At 33.0% G+C, this 20,458-nt stretch overlaps 1 protein-coding gene across 1 annotated transcript in view; it reads left to right on the top strand.

The window, feature by feature from the left end:
* Window positions 1-20,458, top strand: part of NCAM2 (neural cell adhesion molecule 2) — a 517,151-nt gene that overhangs the window by 433,439 nt on the left and 63,254 nt on the right. The window contains exon 12 of the mRNA XM_035017513.1: window positions 1,596-1,769. Within this exon, the coding sequence (XP_034873404.1) occupies window positions 1,596-1,769 (174 nt within the window). The remainder of the gene's footprint in view (window positions 1-1,595; window positions 1,770-20,458) is intronic.

A 20,458-nucleotide genomic window follows, 5' to 3' on the forward strand; every position in this document is an offset into this window, starting at 1 on the left:
TCTCTACAATATTCATATCTAAAAGGCCATAAACCTGCCCTCCTGGCTTTTGCTCAGTACCATTTATAAGGCATATTTTTATGTGATCCACAGTGCTCTCTTTCAAGTATAGCATATAAGGCACACTTGACTTTTGATAGCCATTAGAGATTTTTATATGAATCTTTGATTGTATCAGAACAGGAATTTGCATTTACATGTTATTTTCAATCAAGTTTTTTTTTGTTTTTACAAAATTAATTTCAGAGATGATATATTTACATATATATATATTTAAAGATTGATTGATTTATTTATTTTAGAGAGAGAGAGAGAGAGATCAGGGAGCAGGGACAAAGGGAGAGAGAGTCTTAAGCAGCCTCTACACTGAGCGCAGAGCCTGACACAGGGCTCGATCTTACGACCCTGAGATCACCACCTGACCTGAAACCATGAGTCATATGCTTAACAGACTGTACCACTCAAGCACCCCTTATATATTTTTATAATATATGTATATATTTTAAGTAAATTATATGTAAATTTACAACTTTATGATTATTTCAAATGTGATACTGAAATGAAAGAGAAGAGGGGCACCTGGCTGACTCAGTCACTAGAGTGTGTGACTCTTGATCTTGGGGTCATGAGTTCAAGCCCCAGGTTGGGTGTAGAGATTACTTAAAAAAAAAAAAAAAGAGGGCGGAGGAGAAAGAGAAACTGAGAGAGATCCCTTCAATACTTAACGTACCTCTAATTCTTCATGTTTCTGGAGTAGAAGTTTCATTAATTTCCTCATGAGACTTTTTTCTCTATTATTTTCTCCTTTTGCCTCTTTAGCATTTTTGCTAATTGTTTATAAGGTTTTGTATACTGGAAAATAAAGTTTCATTCAGCATACATTATTGAGCTTGAAATAATGTGTGTAATGGATTGACACAAAAACACACAAGACAGATTTTATAGCTGTTTTTAAAATATAAGGATTACAACTTAAATATTCCACATAAAGCTTTATTTTAGCTAAATAATACATAAGTGAAAGTAAAATAGGTAGTTTGCAGTTTTATTTAGTTCATAATGACATTTGCTCTAAACTTAACACTTTCCCCAAAATTATTAACATAATTTTAATAAACAAAAAGAAAATAAATCTCACATCTTCACAAAAGATATTTATGCTAATGATTCAATAAAGTCTTTGTTTCTTCTTATATTTTTAATTATACCTGCATTCTCCCTCCATCCCTTTCTCTCTTTCACACACACACACACACACACACACACACACACACACACAGGAGCTTGTTTTCCTTGAATGCAAATAAAATCCCCATACTGTATAGAAAAGGAAGAAGTAAAATTATTGCCTCAATCAATGAAATTTGATAATATTTTACTCTTCATTTTCTATAGTTATAAAGATTGACTAATGTATACTTTCTTGCAGTTTGAAAGCATCATTCAGCAGTTTATGCAAGCTCTCTAATTCAAATATATTAAGTGACATAGGGAGCAATTTTCCTTTATTCCTAATTGTCAGGATACCATTAAGTCTTAATAATGGCCATCCATATTACCTGGCTTACATTTCCTTTGTTTTCACTTTTTCGTAGATGTGCCATCCAGTCCCTATGGAGTGAAGATTATAGAGCTGTCACAGACCACAGCCAAGGTTTCTTTCAACAAGCCGGACTCCCATGGAGGTGTGCCTATTCATCACTATCAAGTGGATGTCAAAGAGGTGGCATCAGAAACCTGGAAAATAGTACGCTCCCATGGAGTTCAAAGTGAGTCAGTGATTTCAAAGTATGTTGGTTAATTCAAGCTGACCTTCAGTGTTCTTGTGTGATTGGGCTTTTATTTTTCTTCGATGTGTACTTTTTTTTTTTTCTTTTAATAAAGTAGGGCTGGGAAGACATTTCCATTGCCCTTTTCTTCTTGAGAATACTTTTAATAGAGAGTGGGAAAGTTTTCATCTTTAATAAAGATGGAAGAGTTTAACAAAATCACCAAAGTTCAATTTTAGGGGAGCAAATTTAATATTTAGAATCTTGGTGGTAGAAAAACAACTACTGACATGTCAAATTTGATGGCTGAATATTCTGAAATATGTTTGTTTTTCATTTATCTGTAAGATTTCTTCTGTAAGTAGTTGTAAAAGTCATACTGTAAAATGTAGAAATCTTATATATTTATGAAGCCATCTATAAAAATTATCTGTCTACTAGAATTTATTTCAAAATTATGTTTTGAAAACTGAGCTTTTTCCTATAAATTATGGCATTTTGAGTAATAGAATAAGCTAATTCTAAGAAGTTAAAACAATTTACAGCACTTCTTTTCACATATAGAATTTCATCATTGTGAAATTGTGATTTTTTTCCCATTAAAAGAAGAAGCTAAATTAGGAAATGATAATTAATTATAAGAGGGGGACTCTATTGGTTGGGATATAGAACTACATTGCATAGTCCAAAAGGACAGTAAAGAAAATAGTGAGGACACTATTGTTCCAAAGTGTCCCTCCTCTGCTGGTCCTGGCCCTGGCATGATCCTGACATGTATGGTGTAAGGGCTCTGTAAAAGGCATGAGCTGTCCTGTGAAGAAAACCATGAGCCCTCCTGTGAAGAACTGTCCTAGTGGACAACAGAGACAGAACAGATAAAATCATTGTAATTCCACCAGTATTGTCACTCCTTGTTCCATTTTTACTGAGAGTAACTATATGTTTTTTATAGAAGTGCCAGAAATATTCACCAATCTGTCATCAGTCATTTACTACATGCTTCAAATAATGCCCCCCAAACATGTCAGCCCTTATCATTTCTCTTAATGACGAGAGGATTTGGATAGGTAATGTTCTTTGTGCAAATGCTATGTGGTTCAGGAGAGAAGACAGTATCCCAAAAGAATGAGCAAGTGAGTTCTGGGACTCTAATGGAAGAAACCATTATCCTAGATTCAAGAATTCTATTTTTTAAGAGAGGGAAAACAAGAGAGATGAAAGGTGAGAGACAGAAAGAAAAATGAATTATTACTGACACTACAGAACACTCAGAGTGGGGGTGTTTGTGCACAATCAAGAAGAAAAGTAATGTTAAAGCTGAATATTAGAGAAATTAAACTTGGCAGAATGGTACTACCACACCTCATCCCTCCACCCTGCTGAAGAAGGTTAACAGATTCTCCCAAGACTTTTTACAAAGTTGCAACATCATGAAGGATTTTTAATGGCCTTGATCTGATGGAGTTGGTCATGTTCAAAAACCTGATTTTGTTACTCCATGTATCCATCTCTCAGAAGCAGGTTTCTGTGTTTATAAAACTGATATATATAAGAAAGGACATTTGCTAATTCACAATGAGAAAGCACTGTCCTGGAAATCAGACATGCAGAATATATATAATAGGTATATTCTTTACCTGTGAGTATTTTATGTAGGAAAGGAAATATGAGTCAGAAACCTGTTTGGTGAGTCTTGAATATCAGTCAAGGAAGTTAAGTGAATGAGATATCCAATGCTTTCAGACTGGGCCAGCTTAAAGCTTGCCAGTGAGACCAGAATACTCAAAGTCCTGGTTTTTCTTCCACTTCTTATAAGAACATTGATCCCATCATGGGGCTCCACCTTCATGACCTCCCTAAGCCTAATTACCTCCCCAAGACCCACCTCTAAATACTATCACATTAGAGGTTTTGGTTTCAACATATGAATTGGTGGGTGGGGGTGGGGATGGGGGTGGGGGGTGGGGGGAGGGTGTGTTTGGGGGGGGGGGTAGGGACACAAATCAGTTCCTAGTTCCTAAATATTCATTCTATTTTAGTCACTGTGTTAAGAACTGAAAATAAATCAAATCAATCGATTTTGAGCACAAACTGAAGAATTTGGTATTATCAATATCTTCTGTTTTACAGAGGATGAAGCTGAGGGCTATCTATATAAAGAGAAAAATTGAGACTATAAAGTTTAGCTTCTTATCTGTAAGGGAATATGGGTAAATAATGGAGAAACCAAAATTCAACCCCTAACAGGAAATCTAAAGATTTTTTATTTATTTATCTGAGAGAGAGAATGGGAGACAGAGAGCATGAGAGGGGGAGGATCAGAGGGAGAAGCAGACTCCCTGACGAGCAGGGAGCCTGATGCAGGGCTCGATCCTGGGACTCCAGGATCATGACCTGAGCTGAAGGCAGTTGCTTAACCAACTGAGCCACCCGGGCGCCCCACCTAACAGGAAATCTGATTGCAAAGCCTGTACTGCACTTTTCATCCTCTATTCAGTTAAGAGTTGAGGAAGTGGAACACAAATTACTGCCCTGTAAAGTATGAATATGACCCATTATATATATATATCAGTGTGTTTTATGTATAAAATTTGTAAGTGTTTTATATAATTTTAAGTATATTTATATATAAATAATTTTTATAATATAAAATGTAAATACATATAACATGTAATGCGTGTGTTTGTTGCAATGTGCTTTAGATAGCTAGTGGAAGGAATTATATAGAGAATTTAGGGAGCAATTTGCCTGACCAAGTTAAATATGAATTAGAGAGTTGAAATACCACTGTTATTTAGAAGTTTCTTCTTAGAAAAGCAAGAAGGAAGGGACAGGAAGGGGGAGAGGGAGAGAAAAAGGAAAGAACAGCCAGTCCGAATGGCTAAAGTTGGACATTTTAAACATGTTTCTTCACTCCACCCCATGTATGTATGGTTGACTAGACTACAGGGTCCAGAACAGGTATGATAGATATTGTGTGCATGTGAGTTGTGAGATTATGTGATGTAGTCATCAGTGGTTTGGAAAAGGATTACAATTGAGAGAGAAGTGATTACATAGTTGCTTTAATGGGAACATTGTACTTCAATTCAATACAAAGATGTAAAAACAGAGTAATTTAGTAAAAGAATTATTATAAAGGATCTAAAGAATGTGGCCCCAGTACACAGCTCTCTGATGCAGCTTGATTTAAGGGTGAAAATTCAATGGTCTTGAGCAGAGGGCAAGCTTCAACAATAGTGAAAATCTTAAAAATTGTCTTCAACTTTGTAATCGTCTGCACATATTATGGAAAAGAGATCCATAGCTTTCATTCATTTCTCAAAAAATGTATCTTAAAAAATTTTTTTTTTAGTTTGACTTTGTTCTCAAATTATAGTTTAGCTGAGTATACAATTCAAACTTGATAATTACTTTCCTTTGGTAATCTAAAGAGAGTATTTTACTCTCTTCTGTCTTCCCTTATTTTAAAGCCTGCTAGAAGTTGTTCTTTGTAAATATTTTGACTTCTTTTCTTAAGCTGGTTTTGTGATATCTACTTTAATTTGGTATCTTGAGGTTTAATCGCTTGTCCTAATGTGGAGTTATCTTTTCTGTTTGAGGTTCATTGTATTCCTCAATCCGAAGATCCATGTCTTTCATCAATTCTGGAAAATGTCATCATTACCTTCTTGAATATGAATATTATGTCTTCCCTCATTCTCTCTGTTCATTTTTTCTGATAATCCAAGTTATATGCTACACTTGTTATTTGGGAAGTTAGAATATCGTATCTCTTTACCTTTATTGTGTTTCATTCCTTCACCATGTTATTTTTCAGTTCTGTCTACTAGTTCATTAATTCTTAATTCACTTATATCTGCCATTAAAACTATTAAAATTTTAAAGGTCATATTTTTAATGTATGTAAGTTATATTAGTTCATTGTATGTCTCAACAGTATCTCACTCATGGTGGCTTGTTTAGTAGTATACTATATGATTTAAAATGATCTCATATTTTGTTAATCCTATTTACTAGAATCATGCAAGCCCTGGGGTTTGGGTGTATTCTTCCACAGAAGATATTCTTTTGCTTCGGGTAGTTGCCCTGGAACATTCCAAAGGTGGAAGCATCGGAGCACCCTAAATTAATTTCTTGATTTGAGAGTTTCTGTACTATGAGAGCAGGTTTATAGTTACTAATTTTCAAGAAGTTCTTATCCAACCCCCTTTGCCAAATTGGGATTTGGTTCAAGGCCAAGCCAAACAAATTTTTTTTCTAGCCCACACTTTTACTTGCTTCCAAGAACTTTGACATTCCTGGCTCCATGCAGGGGTCCAAGCCTCAAATCTCCCTCTTTCTTTTTTCCCTAGTGAGGACATTCAAATCCAATCTTCTGTATTACAGATCTGTGCAAAAGCTCTCAGCTGTCTGAGTACCAGTGAGATTTTCCACAAGACTGCAATAACTGATAGAAAAACAATTACATGGCCGCTCCTCTAGCTTCAGGTCTCCCCATCCACATCATTTTTTCATATTTCAGAGTTTGCCTTCCTTTTCTATGAGATAATATGTGCATTTAAAAAGATTTTTGAAAATGGTATGTTTAATTGTTACCATATTTAAAAGACTTGATTTTATGGCTGTATTGTTGAAATTTTGAAGACATTTTTTAAAGCATATACATAGTTTTGAATAGTGAAGAAATGCTTCTTTTGTGCCTTTGCTTTATAGTTTGAACTGATCATTCATCTTAAAGTTTAAGAGAGTTTTGTAAGCATAACTGTACTCATTGCCTTTGAGGCATTTGTTAGAATATAGATTTAGGTTTATCTGTGAAAAGACAGTTACTATGGTCATGAACATTTCAGCTACTATTTTTTACCCTCAGCATGGTTTTATTTATTTATTTTAATTTGCATGAGTTTAGTTGACATTCAGTTACTTTTCTTTGTTCATAAATATCTATAATTCATTATATACTATTCATGTATCTACTTTAACCTAGAAATAAATATCAGCTCTTGCTTGATTGTGTGGCATAAGCAAGAAAATTTTAGCAAAAAAAAATTTCCTATTAGTAGATTCTGATTCTAAGTAAGTCACTAATTAATTTCCTGTGAATTTCACCTGCTCACTCTGCACCTGGCCCTAGGTTTAGGGTGCAATTACGGTCTAGACCAATTATTAAATTCTTCAAGGTTTAGCTGAAGTCTTACTGATCATCCAATCACTGATGTGACACAAAACTAAATTTTGAAACATGGAGAGTTGTGAACAAATCTGATATCAACAACTTGAACTATTCAAACTTCGAATGTGAGCCATTCTGACATTTAATTTTGAGTGAAAAATATGTATCACAGGTGTAGCAAGACTTTTTGATTGGGAAGGATACATGACATTTTCATTACCCTATCATTTAACACTTTGTAAGCATGTTCTATATACCTCATTGGGCACAAATGAAGAGAAGATAATAATCTTGCAAAACAGCCACTCATTTTTCAGTATTCAAAATAAAAAATGAAAAATTAACATTTTAAAATATCAAGTTTTTTTTTTTTTATCAGAGCATAGAACAATTCTCTCAGATAGCGTAATCTATTTCTTTTAATTTGTGAAATGTTTAGCCAGCTAGAATCACACATAGATGCCCTTTCAATCTCAACCAAGATTATTATATACTCTGCTTTATTTGGGTCTAAGGTTATAGTAGAATTTCTCTTTGTTCTCTTAGTTCTATTTTAATTGAAATCTGAAGGAAAAAAATCAACTTGTATGGTAGAGAAATCCATTTTCAGCTTTGTGAAGGAGTTTTTCCAAGATTGTTTTGAAGTATAAGTTTGGATTTACAAATCACATGCCTATGCCTGAAAGGTCCACAAACTGATTTTAAATAGGAGCTTAAATTGGAATAAAGATTAATAGATCAAATACTAAGAAAGATTTCAATGCAACTAAAGAGATGCTACTTTCCAGTACCTTCCGTTCTCTCAAAGGGGGCACCCTAAATTCAACCAGCAGCTTTCAAAGAATCGTTCTGGCTTGAGTACTCCAAAACCACAAGCTTAATATCATTTATATAGATTCAGGCGGAGGCTCCACATCAACAATGAAAAGTTTATTTATTACATGCATGGGATTTCCATGTACAAACAGCACTGTTAGAACACCTAATTCCTCCATGTTTTAGTTTTTCACTAGGAATCACCTCCATGCTCTGCGATCTTCCCACCGCCCCCACCCCCGTCACTTTCTCTTAGTGCAGCAGGCTTGATATGGCCTACGAAGTGTGCTTTTACATTATTTGCTTCAGAGAATTGTTTAGCTTTTAAAACTGGACATTAATGCCCTTTAGAAGTAAGATAGATTTTGGCACAATTATTTTGTAATTTTTTTCCCATTGCTTTGTATTAGAATTTCTTAATCAAATGTTAGCTTTTTTCAAGTAATCCTCCCATATTTCCTGTGTTTTCTCTCATTGTCTCTACTTTTATCTTTTGCTCTACCCTAAATTTTTAACACTTATATTTTTCAATTTACTTATCAATTTTTAAAATTGTTAAATGTTTCATTCTCTGATCATTTATTTAATGTATGCAACATATTCTCTTATCTCTCCGATAATTATATTTCTTCAGAGTTATTTTTGCTCCATGATTTGGTTTTCTTTTCCTAGACTTATTTTGTTGTTGTTGTTATTTGTTTTGCTCTCTGTCATTCACATTGGAAACTTTCCCCAAGTATTTGGTGATCCTTGCCTGAATATGTGCATTTAAAAGTAAGAAAAAAATCACCCCTAAGCTCTGCACAAAGGTAGGGCTCTTTAAGCTTTGACATCAGATGGGTTTCTAACTTCCCCATCAACAGAGGTCTGTGAAATAGTAACTATTTTTGGGTATCATTTTGAGGTTGTTCAGTTATTATTGGCATAACTAGCTACCGGGACAATTTGGAAAAGCAGTTTCTGTCAAATGGTGTCAGATGCTTCCCACAAAGTTTGTCCGGCAAATCAACTCCATGCTCCCTTACGTTTAGAATTCCAGAGTACAAAACTTCTTCGGTCCCGCTTATCCAGATAATAGATCTTTCATCTTCTGTTGAGGTGAGAGAGAGGAATTCATCTTCTCTTAAATCTGAGGAGAGGGCAGGAGAGTTCAATTGTTTAAATGTTTGATGATCATCCAGTTTTGTGCTTTCATCTTTTTGGATTTAAAATTCCTGAGACTTTTCTGAAACTTCTGTAGGTCTAATTAGTTTACCCCCCCATCATATCATCTTCATATACAGATTTTTATAATTTTTGATGTAACATTATATTTTTATATGTGTTTTTTTTCAATTTTTAAAACAGTATTAAATTATATATTGATGACATAGTGTTGAAAATTACACTTTTAAGAAAAATGAGCATATCAATGTTACTTGCTAATGATAGTACCTATAATTATCTAACTTTCTGCTCTCTTGTGCTGCTTATAGGCAAAAAAAAATTCACATTTTTTTGGAAACTAGCTAGCTTCATATGCACATTCAGTAGAAATTTTAAATATAAATTAAGCTCTAAAATTTGGCAGTTTTGGGGCACCTGGGTGGCTCAGTCGTTAGGTGTCTGCCTTCGGCTCAGGTCATGGTTCCAGGGTTCTGGGATCGAGCCCCACATCAGGCTCCCTGCTCCGTGGGAAGCCTGCTTCTCCCTCTCCCACTCTCCCTGCTTGTGTTCCCTCTCTCGCTGTGTCTATCTCTGACAAATAAATAAATAAAATCTTTAAAAAAATAAATAAAATAAAATAAAATTTGGCAGTTTTCGCAATAATACCCAGAATAACAAAGACCATCAGATAGGGACACAGTGTAAGGTTGCATATATTGTGTAATATGCAACCACAAGAACTCTTTACAAATCCAAAAGATAATTTAATAAAACCAGCTCTCTATTGAAAAACATGCTATTTGATAGTCACCTCAAAGTTTTTTTGTTCAAAAACCCACTAATCATGCAATAGATTTCAGATTATTCAACAGTTCCTGGATTCTTCAGTGGTAATTGAGGAACATACTGTATATATACAATGCTATATCTATAAACAGAGTGAATAGTAATATAATAGGGCAGATTTCTTTCTATGAAATTATTAATTAATTTTTGTAGTGAAATTATACAGGATTGGTCCTCTTTTGTTCTGAATTGTGACTCAGAAAGAAAGTAACATTTTCAATGGAAACATTTTATTGAAGTTATGGCCTATAAATGTTTTTCTGTGATCATTATTGAATATAAAATCTTTTTGCTTTTGTTCATACTTAAAAAGAAAGCTAGTGATTGTTTAAAATACAGATGGAAAATAATGACAATGAGCATCATAACTCAACTAAAGCTAGAGTAAGCTCACACAGGTATTTCTTCAAATATGTCACTTTCCGAAATTTATCAGGAATTTTCTGTGTTGTGTTATGGTGCCACTAAAAATAATGAAAGGAATAATTGATATATCTTTGTTACTTAAAACTTGTTTTATTTATTTTTTGTTTTTGTTTTTGGTTTTTTTTGGAAATGCACCCCAGAAAATGTCCCTGCATGACAAATGACACCATCATCCTTTTAGGTCTTTCTGTCTTTTGTCTCCCCTATCCACCAACCAAACACACAATGGTCCCTTTTAACTATAAAATTAATTTCCTTTTTTTTTCTCTTACCTTTGTGTGTGTTTTTGTCTGTGTTCTTGAAACATATATTATCATACATTTTCTTTTGTTTTGTGATACATTGGCAGGCATCATTTCAAATTACACTTAAGATTGTTATTCCAATGTTTCTTTAATCTATTTACAGTTGCCTGGGTGACACTGGATTTCCATATATCTTACTACTCAATTTTATAGTTTTAGAAACAATTTTATTTTATTTATTTATTTTTTTTAAATTTTTTAAATTTTTTTTAAAGATTTTATTTATTTATTTGAGACAGAGAGAATGAGAGAGACAGAGAGCACATGAGAGGGGGGAGGGTCAGAGGCAGAAGCAGGCTCCCTGCCGAGCAGGGAGCCCGATGCGGGACTTGATCCCGGGACTCCAGGATCATGACCTGAGCCGAAGGCAGTCGCTTAACCAACTGAGCCACCCAGGCGCCCAGAAACAATTTTAAATAATAATTGTTTAAAATTAGCTCTAAACTACTGCAGATTTTAAAATCGTAATAAATTCCAGTGCTTTAAAAAATTCTCTACAAGGAATATTTTCTACAATTAGAAATATGCCTGAAGAAAAATGGTTATCATTTTAATGACTATATTTCACATGGTAAAAGAGAAATTGACTGCAAAAATCATCTATTTTAAATACAAGTGCAATAAACTCACAAATTGCAAAGAAAGGGGGATAAAAGTAATCCACATTAATTCAGTATTTTCAGTTAAAAGAAATTTGTTCTAATTTGAATGTAATGGAAATAATTCTATATGTAAAAAATCAAAACAAGAATATCTTGGACTGTTTTCATTGTGCCCGTTTAAAAAAAATGAGCTAACTTAGAAATTTATATACCATAGCAATCTTAATGAATTTAAACTGCATAGATCAAAATATACAGGTAATGAGTCTAGGAGGGAAATTGAGTGAAATAACACCCTTTAAGTAAAATTATTTGTATGCTGGAAACTTCCCCACATACCTCAATATGAAGACCCAAATTCATTCATAATTCTGTACTCAGCCTGGTCTCTGCTATAATGATAAAAAGAGCTTCTATACAAGTAATTTTTAAATTTTTAATAAAATTAATGAACTCTTCTATATGTATATAATTTTATAAATCAGGGAAATAAATAGTATGAAGAAATGAAATTAATTTATATACGAAAGATGTTTGTGAGTAGTAGAAAAGAAACATGAATATTTCATGAGTGTTTTATAGGAATTTAATCCACAGGAGGATGGAAGTATTCATTGTTACTAGAAACTTAAAAAAATAAGAGTCCATTTCACTGCTCAAACACACTTTTTTTGGACACCTTAATAGTCAGTGCAAGTATGATTTTTCCTAGAATATAGCTCACAATTTTTTCTTAATTCTAGCGAAGAATCACTGTGGGCTGACCATCATGGTTAGTTTAATAGTTAATCTAACTAATAAGGAATCTTAGAAGACATGTTTAAATTTTATACTCCTAAAATTTTTTAAATCATACCTAAAATATTTCTCTTTTAAATAAATATTATTTGATTTTTGTGATTGTTAAAGTTCATTATTATGAACAGTATCTTCTGTATTATAGTATATAAATATTCTCAAAGTTAAGGAGGAGTATAGAGATTTTCCTTTATATGCTAAATGGCTCAAAATTCTTCTGTCATTGGGAAGGTTCTAAGGCCTTCTTCAGTAATGCCATCCTATAGGCAGGATGACCATTGTGGACTGGCATGATCAAAAATGGTTTCAGAGAAAAAAAAAATGGTTTCAGAGACTGACAGTACTCTGGTCCTCAACTCATGTACATCATATGTGGACCATAGTGACAGCATTCTTACTTTTCATACTCTTGCCATCTCCTGTGTTCCTTTTTTTTCCTACATATGCAGGTCTGATTAGCATTTTACACTAATAATGCACTGCTTTGATTTTTCTTAAGGCCCTTTTTAAAAATCACTATTGCATACAGCAGTGATATCTAAAATAGGATTCTCATATTCCAGGATACATAAAAGATCAACCATTAGGGCCCATAAAAGTAAACTGGACAATATTGCCATTTCTCTAATCAAATTATGGAAGTGATGATTCAGATAATCGCATTTATAAATGGTTGACAATGCTAAGTATATGTGTGTGTGTGTGTGAGTGAGTGTGTGAGTGTGTCCCTCTTCTTCATTTTATAACATGTCCCCTAAATAAACACATAGCACATCAAAGCCTGCCCACTCACTGTGCATACATGCATTTTTATATTCTTACAACCATGCTTGAGTTTATGTTACTCCATCCACGCTTTCCTATCCATCTGTCAAGGTTCAATATAAATTTGAGCTTTTTGGTAAGGGTTTCTTTTTTAGTAGAAATATTTTTACAATCCTTTGAAACTCTGTAGTAAGTATTGCTTATACTAGGATTTGCCACCTTCTCACTTCATAATATAAATATTAAGATACAAGTCATAGTTCTCTATCTTGATTGCAAATCTGGGAGCCTGTGTAACATATTGTATGGACCTTTCAATCTTCTACATTACCTGAGATGAATGAATGGATTACTTAATTACTAGGTTTGCTTATATTCAAATAAAATTATATAGTTACTATTTCCAAACATCTGTCAATTTTGACTGTGTCCAAGCTTAATTAAATGGAACCATCTAAGCAAATTGGTTGTTTATTCCTTTCTTTGGAATTTTCAAAGATTCCACAAGCTTTTCTAGGTACTAATGTTATGGTTTTAGCTGTTCTATAAAACCTAATTCTATTGTATATTAAAAAAAAAGAAACTTCCCTTTAATTACTAAGATTAAAAAAATCTATTGTACCTTTTTAAAAAATTATCTGTTTAAACATAAGTAGACTATTGAGAAAATGGAGATAGCAGTTTCTCTTTCTCTAAAAAGCAGTCTTAATTATTCTTACTTCTTTTCACCACACTTCAGACCAAAGGGAAGCATCCAACCACTGTATGCCATGTGCTTTTGCTACTGGCTCACCTAGCATTAAAGAAAGAAGACCTCCTTAAGTGATAGAGCATGCGCGTGCAGTTCTGGAGACTGGGCATGTCAATGGACAGTTAGGATATTTATCATATCATAGAAAAATTAGTGTGTGCTCTGTAAAACTGCTTCAATTTAGAATGTTTTGCTAGAGATCTTCATCCTCACAACTGGGTATTGTGACACAGATACACATAGCATGAACTTTGGATTTGGAGTTCAAGACATGTGATCTCCTGTCCAGGGTAGCATTGTTTTATCCCCCCATCTGTTGGTGGGGCTGCTTATCCTACATATTATATCTATAAGGCTTTGAGTACTTTTGACATTTTAACAGTATTAGACATTCTAATCCATGGATATGGGATGTATTTTTATTTATTAATATCTCCTTTAATTTCTTTCACAACATTTTTACAAAAATATTTTGTAGTTTCTCTTGAGCAAGAGAAATTTCTTTCATTTAGTTAATTCCTAAGTATTTAATTTTTTTGATGCTATTAAAATGGAATTGTTTTTTGAATTTTCCTTTTTAGAATGTTCGTTAGTGTACATAAATGCAACTGATTCTGGAGTGTTGACTTTGTATCTTCTCACTTCATTGAATTCATTTTTTAGTTCTAAAAGTTTTTTTGTGGAATTTTTAGTATTTTCTACATATAAGATCACATCATTTTTGAACAGAGATAAGTTTACTTCTTTCTTTCTAATTTAAATGCCTTTTATTTTTTCTTACCTAATTGCTCTGGCAAAAATCCCGGTACTATGTTAATTAGAAGTGGTGAAAACAGGTATCCTTGCCTTGTTCTCGATTCTGGAGAAAAAGATTTTAATCTTTCACCATTAAGTATGATTAACTGGAGATTTTTAATATATGGCTTTTATTACGTTGAAGTATTTACTTTTTATTCCTAGGTTTTAAGTGTTTTTTTCATGATGAGGTATTAAATTTTGTCAAATGCTTTTTCTGCATCAATTGAGATAATGATACATTTTTCCTTTATCATATAATTGTAGTGTATTACACTGTTTAATTTTTGTATGTTGAAACATCCTTGCTTTCCAGGAATAAATTCTTCATGGTCATGGTATATAAATCTTTTACTATGCTGCTGAATTTGGTTTGCTAGTATGTGATTGAGAATTTCTTTATCACTGTTCATAAAGGATCCTAATTTATAGTTTTTTTATATTTTTTGTAGTGGTTTTATCTGGTTTTGGTATCATGTTAATGCTGGCCTCATAGAATGAATTAGTAAATGACCTTCTGCTTCATTTTTTTTAGGAATTTTTGAGAAAAATTGGCATTAATTTTTCTTTTTCTATATTTTTAAGATTTATTTATTGGGCGGGAGGAGCAGAGGGAGAGAGAGAGAATCCTGAAGCAGACTCCCCACTAAGCAACAGAGCCTGACACAGGGCTCAGTTCCAGGACCCTAAGATCATGACCTGAGCCAAAATCAAGAGTTGGATGCTTTACCAACTGAGCCACCCAGCACTCCAGTATTAGTTTTTCCTTAAACATTTGATATAATTCATCAGAAGCTGTTGAGTACAGGGCTTTTTTTTGTCAGAAGATTTTTGAATACTGAGTCAATCTTTGTACTAGTTATAGGTCTCTTCAGATTTTCTATTACATTATGATTTATTTAGTCTTAGTATGTTTTGTATATCTAGAAATTTGCCCTTTTCATCTAAGTTTTCCAATTGGTCAGCATACAGTTGTTCATAGTAGTCTCATAATCCTTTTTATTTATGTAGAATTTGTAGTAATATCTCCAATTAATTTCTGGTTTTAGTAATTTGAATATCTTTTTTTTTTCATCTTAGTCTATGTAGCTAAAGTTTTTTTTAACCTGTTGATTGTTTTTTGAAGAATCAACTTTTGGTATCATTGATTATCTCTATTATTTTTCTATTCTCTATTTCATTTTTATCTGTCCTAATTGTTCTTATTTTCTTAACTCTGCTGGCTTTGGGTTTAGTCATTTCTTCTTTTTCTAGTTCTTTATGTTGTAAAGTTAAGTTGTTGATTTGATATGTTTCTTGTTTCTTAATGTAAGCATTTAGAGTTATGAATTCCTCCTGAGCCTTGGTTTTGCTGTGTCCCATTAGTTTTCCATACGTGGTGTTTTCATTTTTATTCATCTCTAAGTGTTTTCTAACTACCCTTGTGATTTCTTCTTTGACTCATTAGTTTGTTTAAGTAGGTAATCTTTAATTTTCACTATTTTGTGAATTTTTTAATTTCCCTTGGTTAATGATTTTTAACTTCATACTGTTCTGGTCAGAAAAGTTACTTTATTTGATATCTATCTTTTAAAGTCTGTTGAGACCTAATTTGTGGCCTAACATATGGTCTATTTTGGAAAACTATCCCATGTGCAGTAAAGAATAATCTTATTGTTTGGACAGTATTCTAAATTTAGTAGTTTTATTTTGTTGTTTAAGTCTCCTGTTTCTTTACTTATCTTCTGTCTGATTGTTCTATCCATTATTGTGTCTGTAGTAACATGTATATGTTTATAATTGTTATATCTTCTTGTTGTATTGAAACTTCTATTAATATATAATTTCCTTTTTGTCTCCTGTGACACTTTTTGATTTAAAGTCGATTTTCTCTGATACTAGTATAACCAGCCCTGCTGTCTTCTGGTTATTATTTACATCGATAATCTTTTTCCATCCTTTCACTTTCAATCTATTTGTGTCTTTGTATCTAAGATGAATCTCTTATAGATAGCATATAGTTGGATAATATGATTCTAGTCATTCTGCCAATCTCTGTCTTTTGACTGGAGAGTTTAATCCATTTACATTTAAAGTAATTACCAATAAGGGGGGACTTCTGTCATTTTAATATTTGTTTTCTTTATGCTTTACAGCTTTTTTATCCTTTATTTTCCATATCACTGTCTTCTTTTGTTTTTAGTCAGGCTTTTTTTGTTTGTTTGTTATGTTATGTTTTGTTTTGTTTTGTTTTGTTTTGTTTTTGGTGAAATGTTTAAATTCCTGTCTCATTTATTTTTGTGTATATCTTATAACTATTTTCTTTGTGATTACCATGGGGACTTCATTTAACATCCTAAAGTTCTAACACTTTAATTTGAATTTATACTAGCTTAACTTCAGTAACATACAAAAACTCTGCTCTTGTATAGCTTCATCCCTATCCTTTTCGGTTGTTGGTATCAAAAAAATTACATCTTTATGCATTGCGTGCCTAAGAACATGAACCAATAATTCTTTTAAATGTGTTAATATCTTAAATTATGTAGAAAACAAAATTTGGAGTTACAGACTAAAGTTATGATAATACTAGCTTTTAGAATATTTTTTTAAAAAAATATAGCCTCTCAAGTCATGTAGAAAACCATGAGTGCAGTTGCAAATCATTGTTGCAGTAGGACCAACTTTTGTAGTTGTCATGTATTTGCCTTTATTGAGATCTATGTTTCTTCATACGACTCTGATGCATTGTCTAGTGTCCTTTTATTTTACCTAGAAGTCTCCCTTGAACTTTCTTGCAGAATAAACCTAGAAATAACAGAATAGCTCAGTTTTTGTTTATCCAGAATGTCTTAATTTATCCCTCATTTTTGGCAAACAGTTTTGTCAAACATGCACAGTTTTTCCCTGTTAGCACTTTGCCTAAACCCTCCCTCTGCCTTTTGGCTTCCACAGTTTCTGATGAGAAATCTGCTGATTATGTTATTGAGGACATCTTATATATAATGAGTTACTTTGCTTTGCTGCTTTCAAGATTGTCTCTTGGTCTTCAGCTTTTGAAAATTTGATTTATAATGTATCTTGGTGTGGGCCTCTTTGAGTTCAGCTACTGTGAAATTCATTGAACTTCTTGGATGTTTACACTCATAGCTGAAACTGTCAGGAATTATTTCTTCAAATACTCTCTCTGTTTCTTTCTCACTCTTCTTGTGAGACTCCCACAGTATGATTATGGCCCACTTGATCTGTCCCACTGCTCTCTTAGGCTCTGTTCATTTTTCTTCAATCATTCAAGAATTTTCATTGTCCTATCTTCAAGTTCACTGGTTCTTTCTTCTGCTCATTCAGCTCTACCTGTGAAATCTTCTAATAAATTTTTCATTTTAGTTATTGTACTTTTAAGCTCCACAATTTCTTTTTGGTTTCTTTTTAGATGTTCCCTCTTTATTTTGGTCATACATTGTTTTTTATTGTTGTTTTGTTTGTTTGTTTTCTTTGTTCACATCTTCCTTTAGTTCTCTGATCATCTTAAGAAGATTGTTCCAAAAGTCTTTTTCCAGTATATCTGCCATGAGATATTTTTCAGGGAAGGTTTCTGTTAATTTAAACTTTTTTCTTAAATGGGCCATAATTTCCTGTTTCTTTGCATGCTTTGTGATATTTGTGTTAAAAACTGGACATTTGAATTTAATAATATGATAACTCTGGAAATCAGTTCTCCCCTTTCCTCAGCATGAACTCTTATTATTCTTGTTTATTGTTTTTTTTAATTATTGTTGTTGTAGGCGATGTCTGTGCCAAGGATCAGACTGTCATGTAAACTTCAAGTCTTCTCAGGGCACTCGTTCTTTAAATCCTTGAGAAATCACTTTTGCTAGAGGAGGTGGGGCTTGCGATAGTGAGGGAAGGTGCAGCAATGGTTGCCCACCTCCTTGTCTGCAGCTCTGTGATCAAAATCAGAGCAAGATCCCTGGTATTTGGAGGAGAGTGTCCTTTTTATCCACACTGACTTCCACATGCTGTGTGCAGGCCACTCTAGCAACATGTGTGCAGCTGCCTTCTACTTGGCTGGGGTGGGAATGGGTAGCTATTTCTGTGCTAACAGCAGAAATTGACCAAATTTACCAAAATTGGCCACAATTTGCCATCCATATCTTCCACTAGAAGTTGCAAGCCTTGAATAGACTCTAAGGTTCCAAAATATTTACATCAGGCAGATTCTGCCAGTACAATTGTTTTTTAGGTAGGGAGACAAGATTCCTGGTGCCTCTAGGAATCCACTCCTTCCTAGAATCCTTCCCTTTCCATTTATAATTCTTCACATTCATCAACACTTTAATTTATAGACATTTATTCTTTCAGCTTTAAAATTCAAGACCGAGATGATTTTTTTAAAAACTTTCATGGGGGGACACCTGGGAGGCTCAATCGGTTAGGTGTCTGTCTTTAGCTCGGGTCGTGATCCCAGGGTCCTGGGATTGAGTCCCACATAGAGCTCGTTGCTCAGTGGGGAGTCTGCTTCTCCCTCTGCCTTTGCTTGTGCTCTCTTTCTCTCTCTCTTTCTGACAAACGAATGAATAAAATCTTTAAAAAAATTAAAAATAAATAAAAATAAAAACTTTCATGAGGGATTCCAGTGGAATTGTTCAGATGAGCCTCTTCAGTTTATATGAAATATTTGTAAAATTTACACATGAATATTTAGCCATAGAATTATATGCCTCATAATTTAAATACTCCAAAAAACATTTTAAAATGCTTTAAGTCAAATAATTTGATACTTTTAAAAATAGCTGTCTAGAAATATATTTTTATAAAATACTCAACATATTTACACATAAATTCTTTGTCGCAAGTTGTTTAGGGATATGATATCTGTAAAATATGAATGACAAGCATTCATATTAATTTACTTGAAACACTTAAAGTTTGATGGAAAATGAAATACATATATATTAAACAAGATAAAAAAGGAACATACATGATCCAGAATATTTAGATATAGTAGAATGTTTCTGTGTTCTGAAATTCATTGAAAAATATCAAGAAACTGATTAGAACTGATGGAGATGTCTGGGTTAACTACAGAAGAGCATGGCTTTTTTAGCTGAAATTTTAAGTACCATTATGAGTTTAAAAGATAGTACATAACTTCCTTGAAAAGAGAGAAGGAAAACTTTTTAAAAAGAAATGAGGGGGGGAAACTGCCCAAGTTGCACTTGGTTCTGAATCGTACATTCTAAGGGAATCTCTAAGCTGTCTGTATGGTTTGGTGTGTTGCAATAATAGAGAACATAAATAATAGAGCAAAACCAGTTCGTTCCTCATTATTTGGAAAAATGGCTAGGGATATATGGGCTTGAGTGGGATATATGAAATAATCTGTTTGATTTGGTTTAAAAAATAAATAGGAAAAAAATGGCCAAAATACACAGTAAGCAGAACCAGCTGGGAAATGTCTCTCTTGTGCAGTGAAAAGGCTCAAACTCAGAACTCAGGATCAGATAGTCTGATCGGACTTTGCTCTGAATCTCCATCATCACATTTCTGCTTTTATTATAATGTGCTCCTGTGAACTAAAGGGAAAAAATCACTGGATTGTATTTATCGTATGGTGCTGGGAATTTATGAAGATCATCAGCATGCATTTACATGGTTCTTTCTGATGACAATCCAGAAATGCATAAGTTAAGTAGAATTTTCCAAGAGATTGTGTTCTCTAATAGCTTAAATTAAATCTTAAAAGGCATATACAGTATTACCATTTTTGTTAGTTTATCATTTTTAGTTTTATATATAATTAGTGTCTTTGGGAAAAGAATATTTTTTCCTACATTTAGGTTTTTCTTACATATAGATTGCAAACTCTTTAAGTTCCTTTTTTACAAAGGGGTTTCTGTACTCTGGTTTTATAGGCCAGGATACAGCTCTGGGAAGATGCAAGGCTTTAACTCTAAGACAGAATCTTGTTTAAATCTAAACTTTACTATTTAGTGGCTGGTTGATCTTTCTGAGCTGCCATTTATTTATTTATGAAATGTAGAATGCAACCAAACTGGACTAGTCTAAGTGTGAAATGAAATACCATCAAATGGGATTTGAATAATGGATTTTTTTTTTCTGACTAGCAAAAAGTTTTTCTTGGAGAAATAAAATGTGCTTTCAGTGTTCAGCAATAAAAGAGTAGGGTTAATAAGTGATAAAGGATACCAGCTATAGATTTAGCAGTGTCCACTTTGGGTCAGCTTCTTTTATTTATTTTTTTTATTTTATTTTTTTTAAGA

Source organism: Mirounga leonina, unplaced genomic scaffold, assembly GCF_011800145.1.
Source record: "Mirounga leonina isolate KUSES-001 unplaced genomic scaffold, KU_Mleo_1.0 Mir_172, whole genome shotgun sequence".
In the NCBI taxonomy this organism is placed as follows: Eukaryota; Metazoa; Chordata; class Mammalia; order Carnivora; family Phocidae; genus Mirounga; species Mirounga leonina.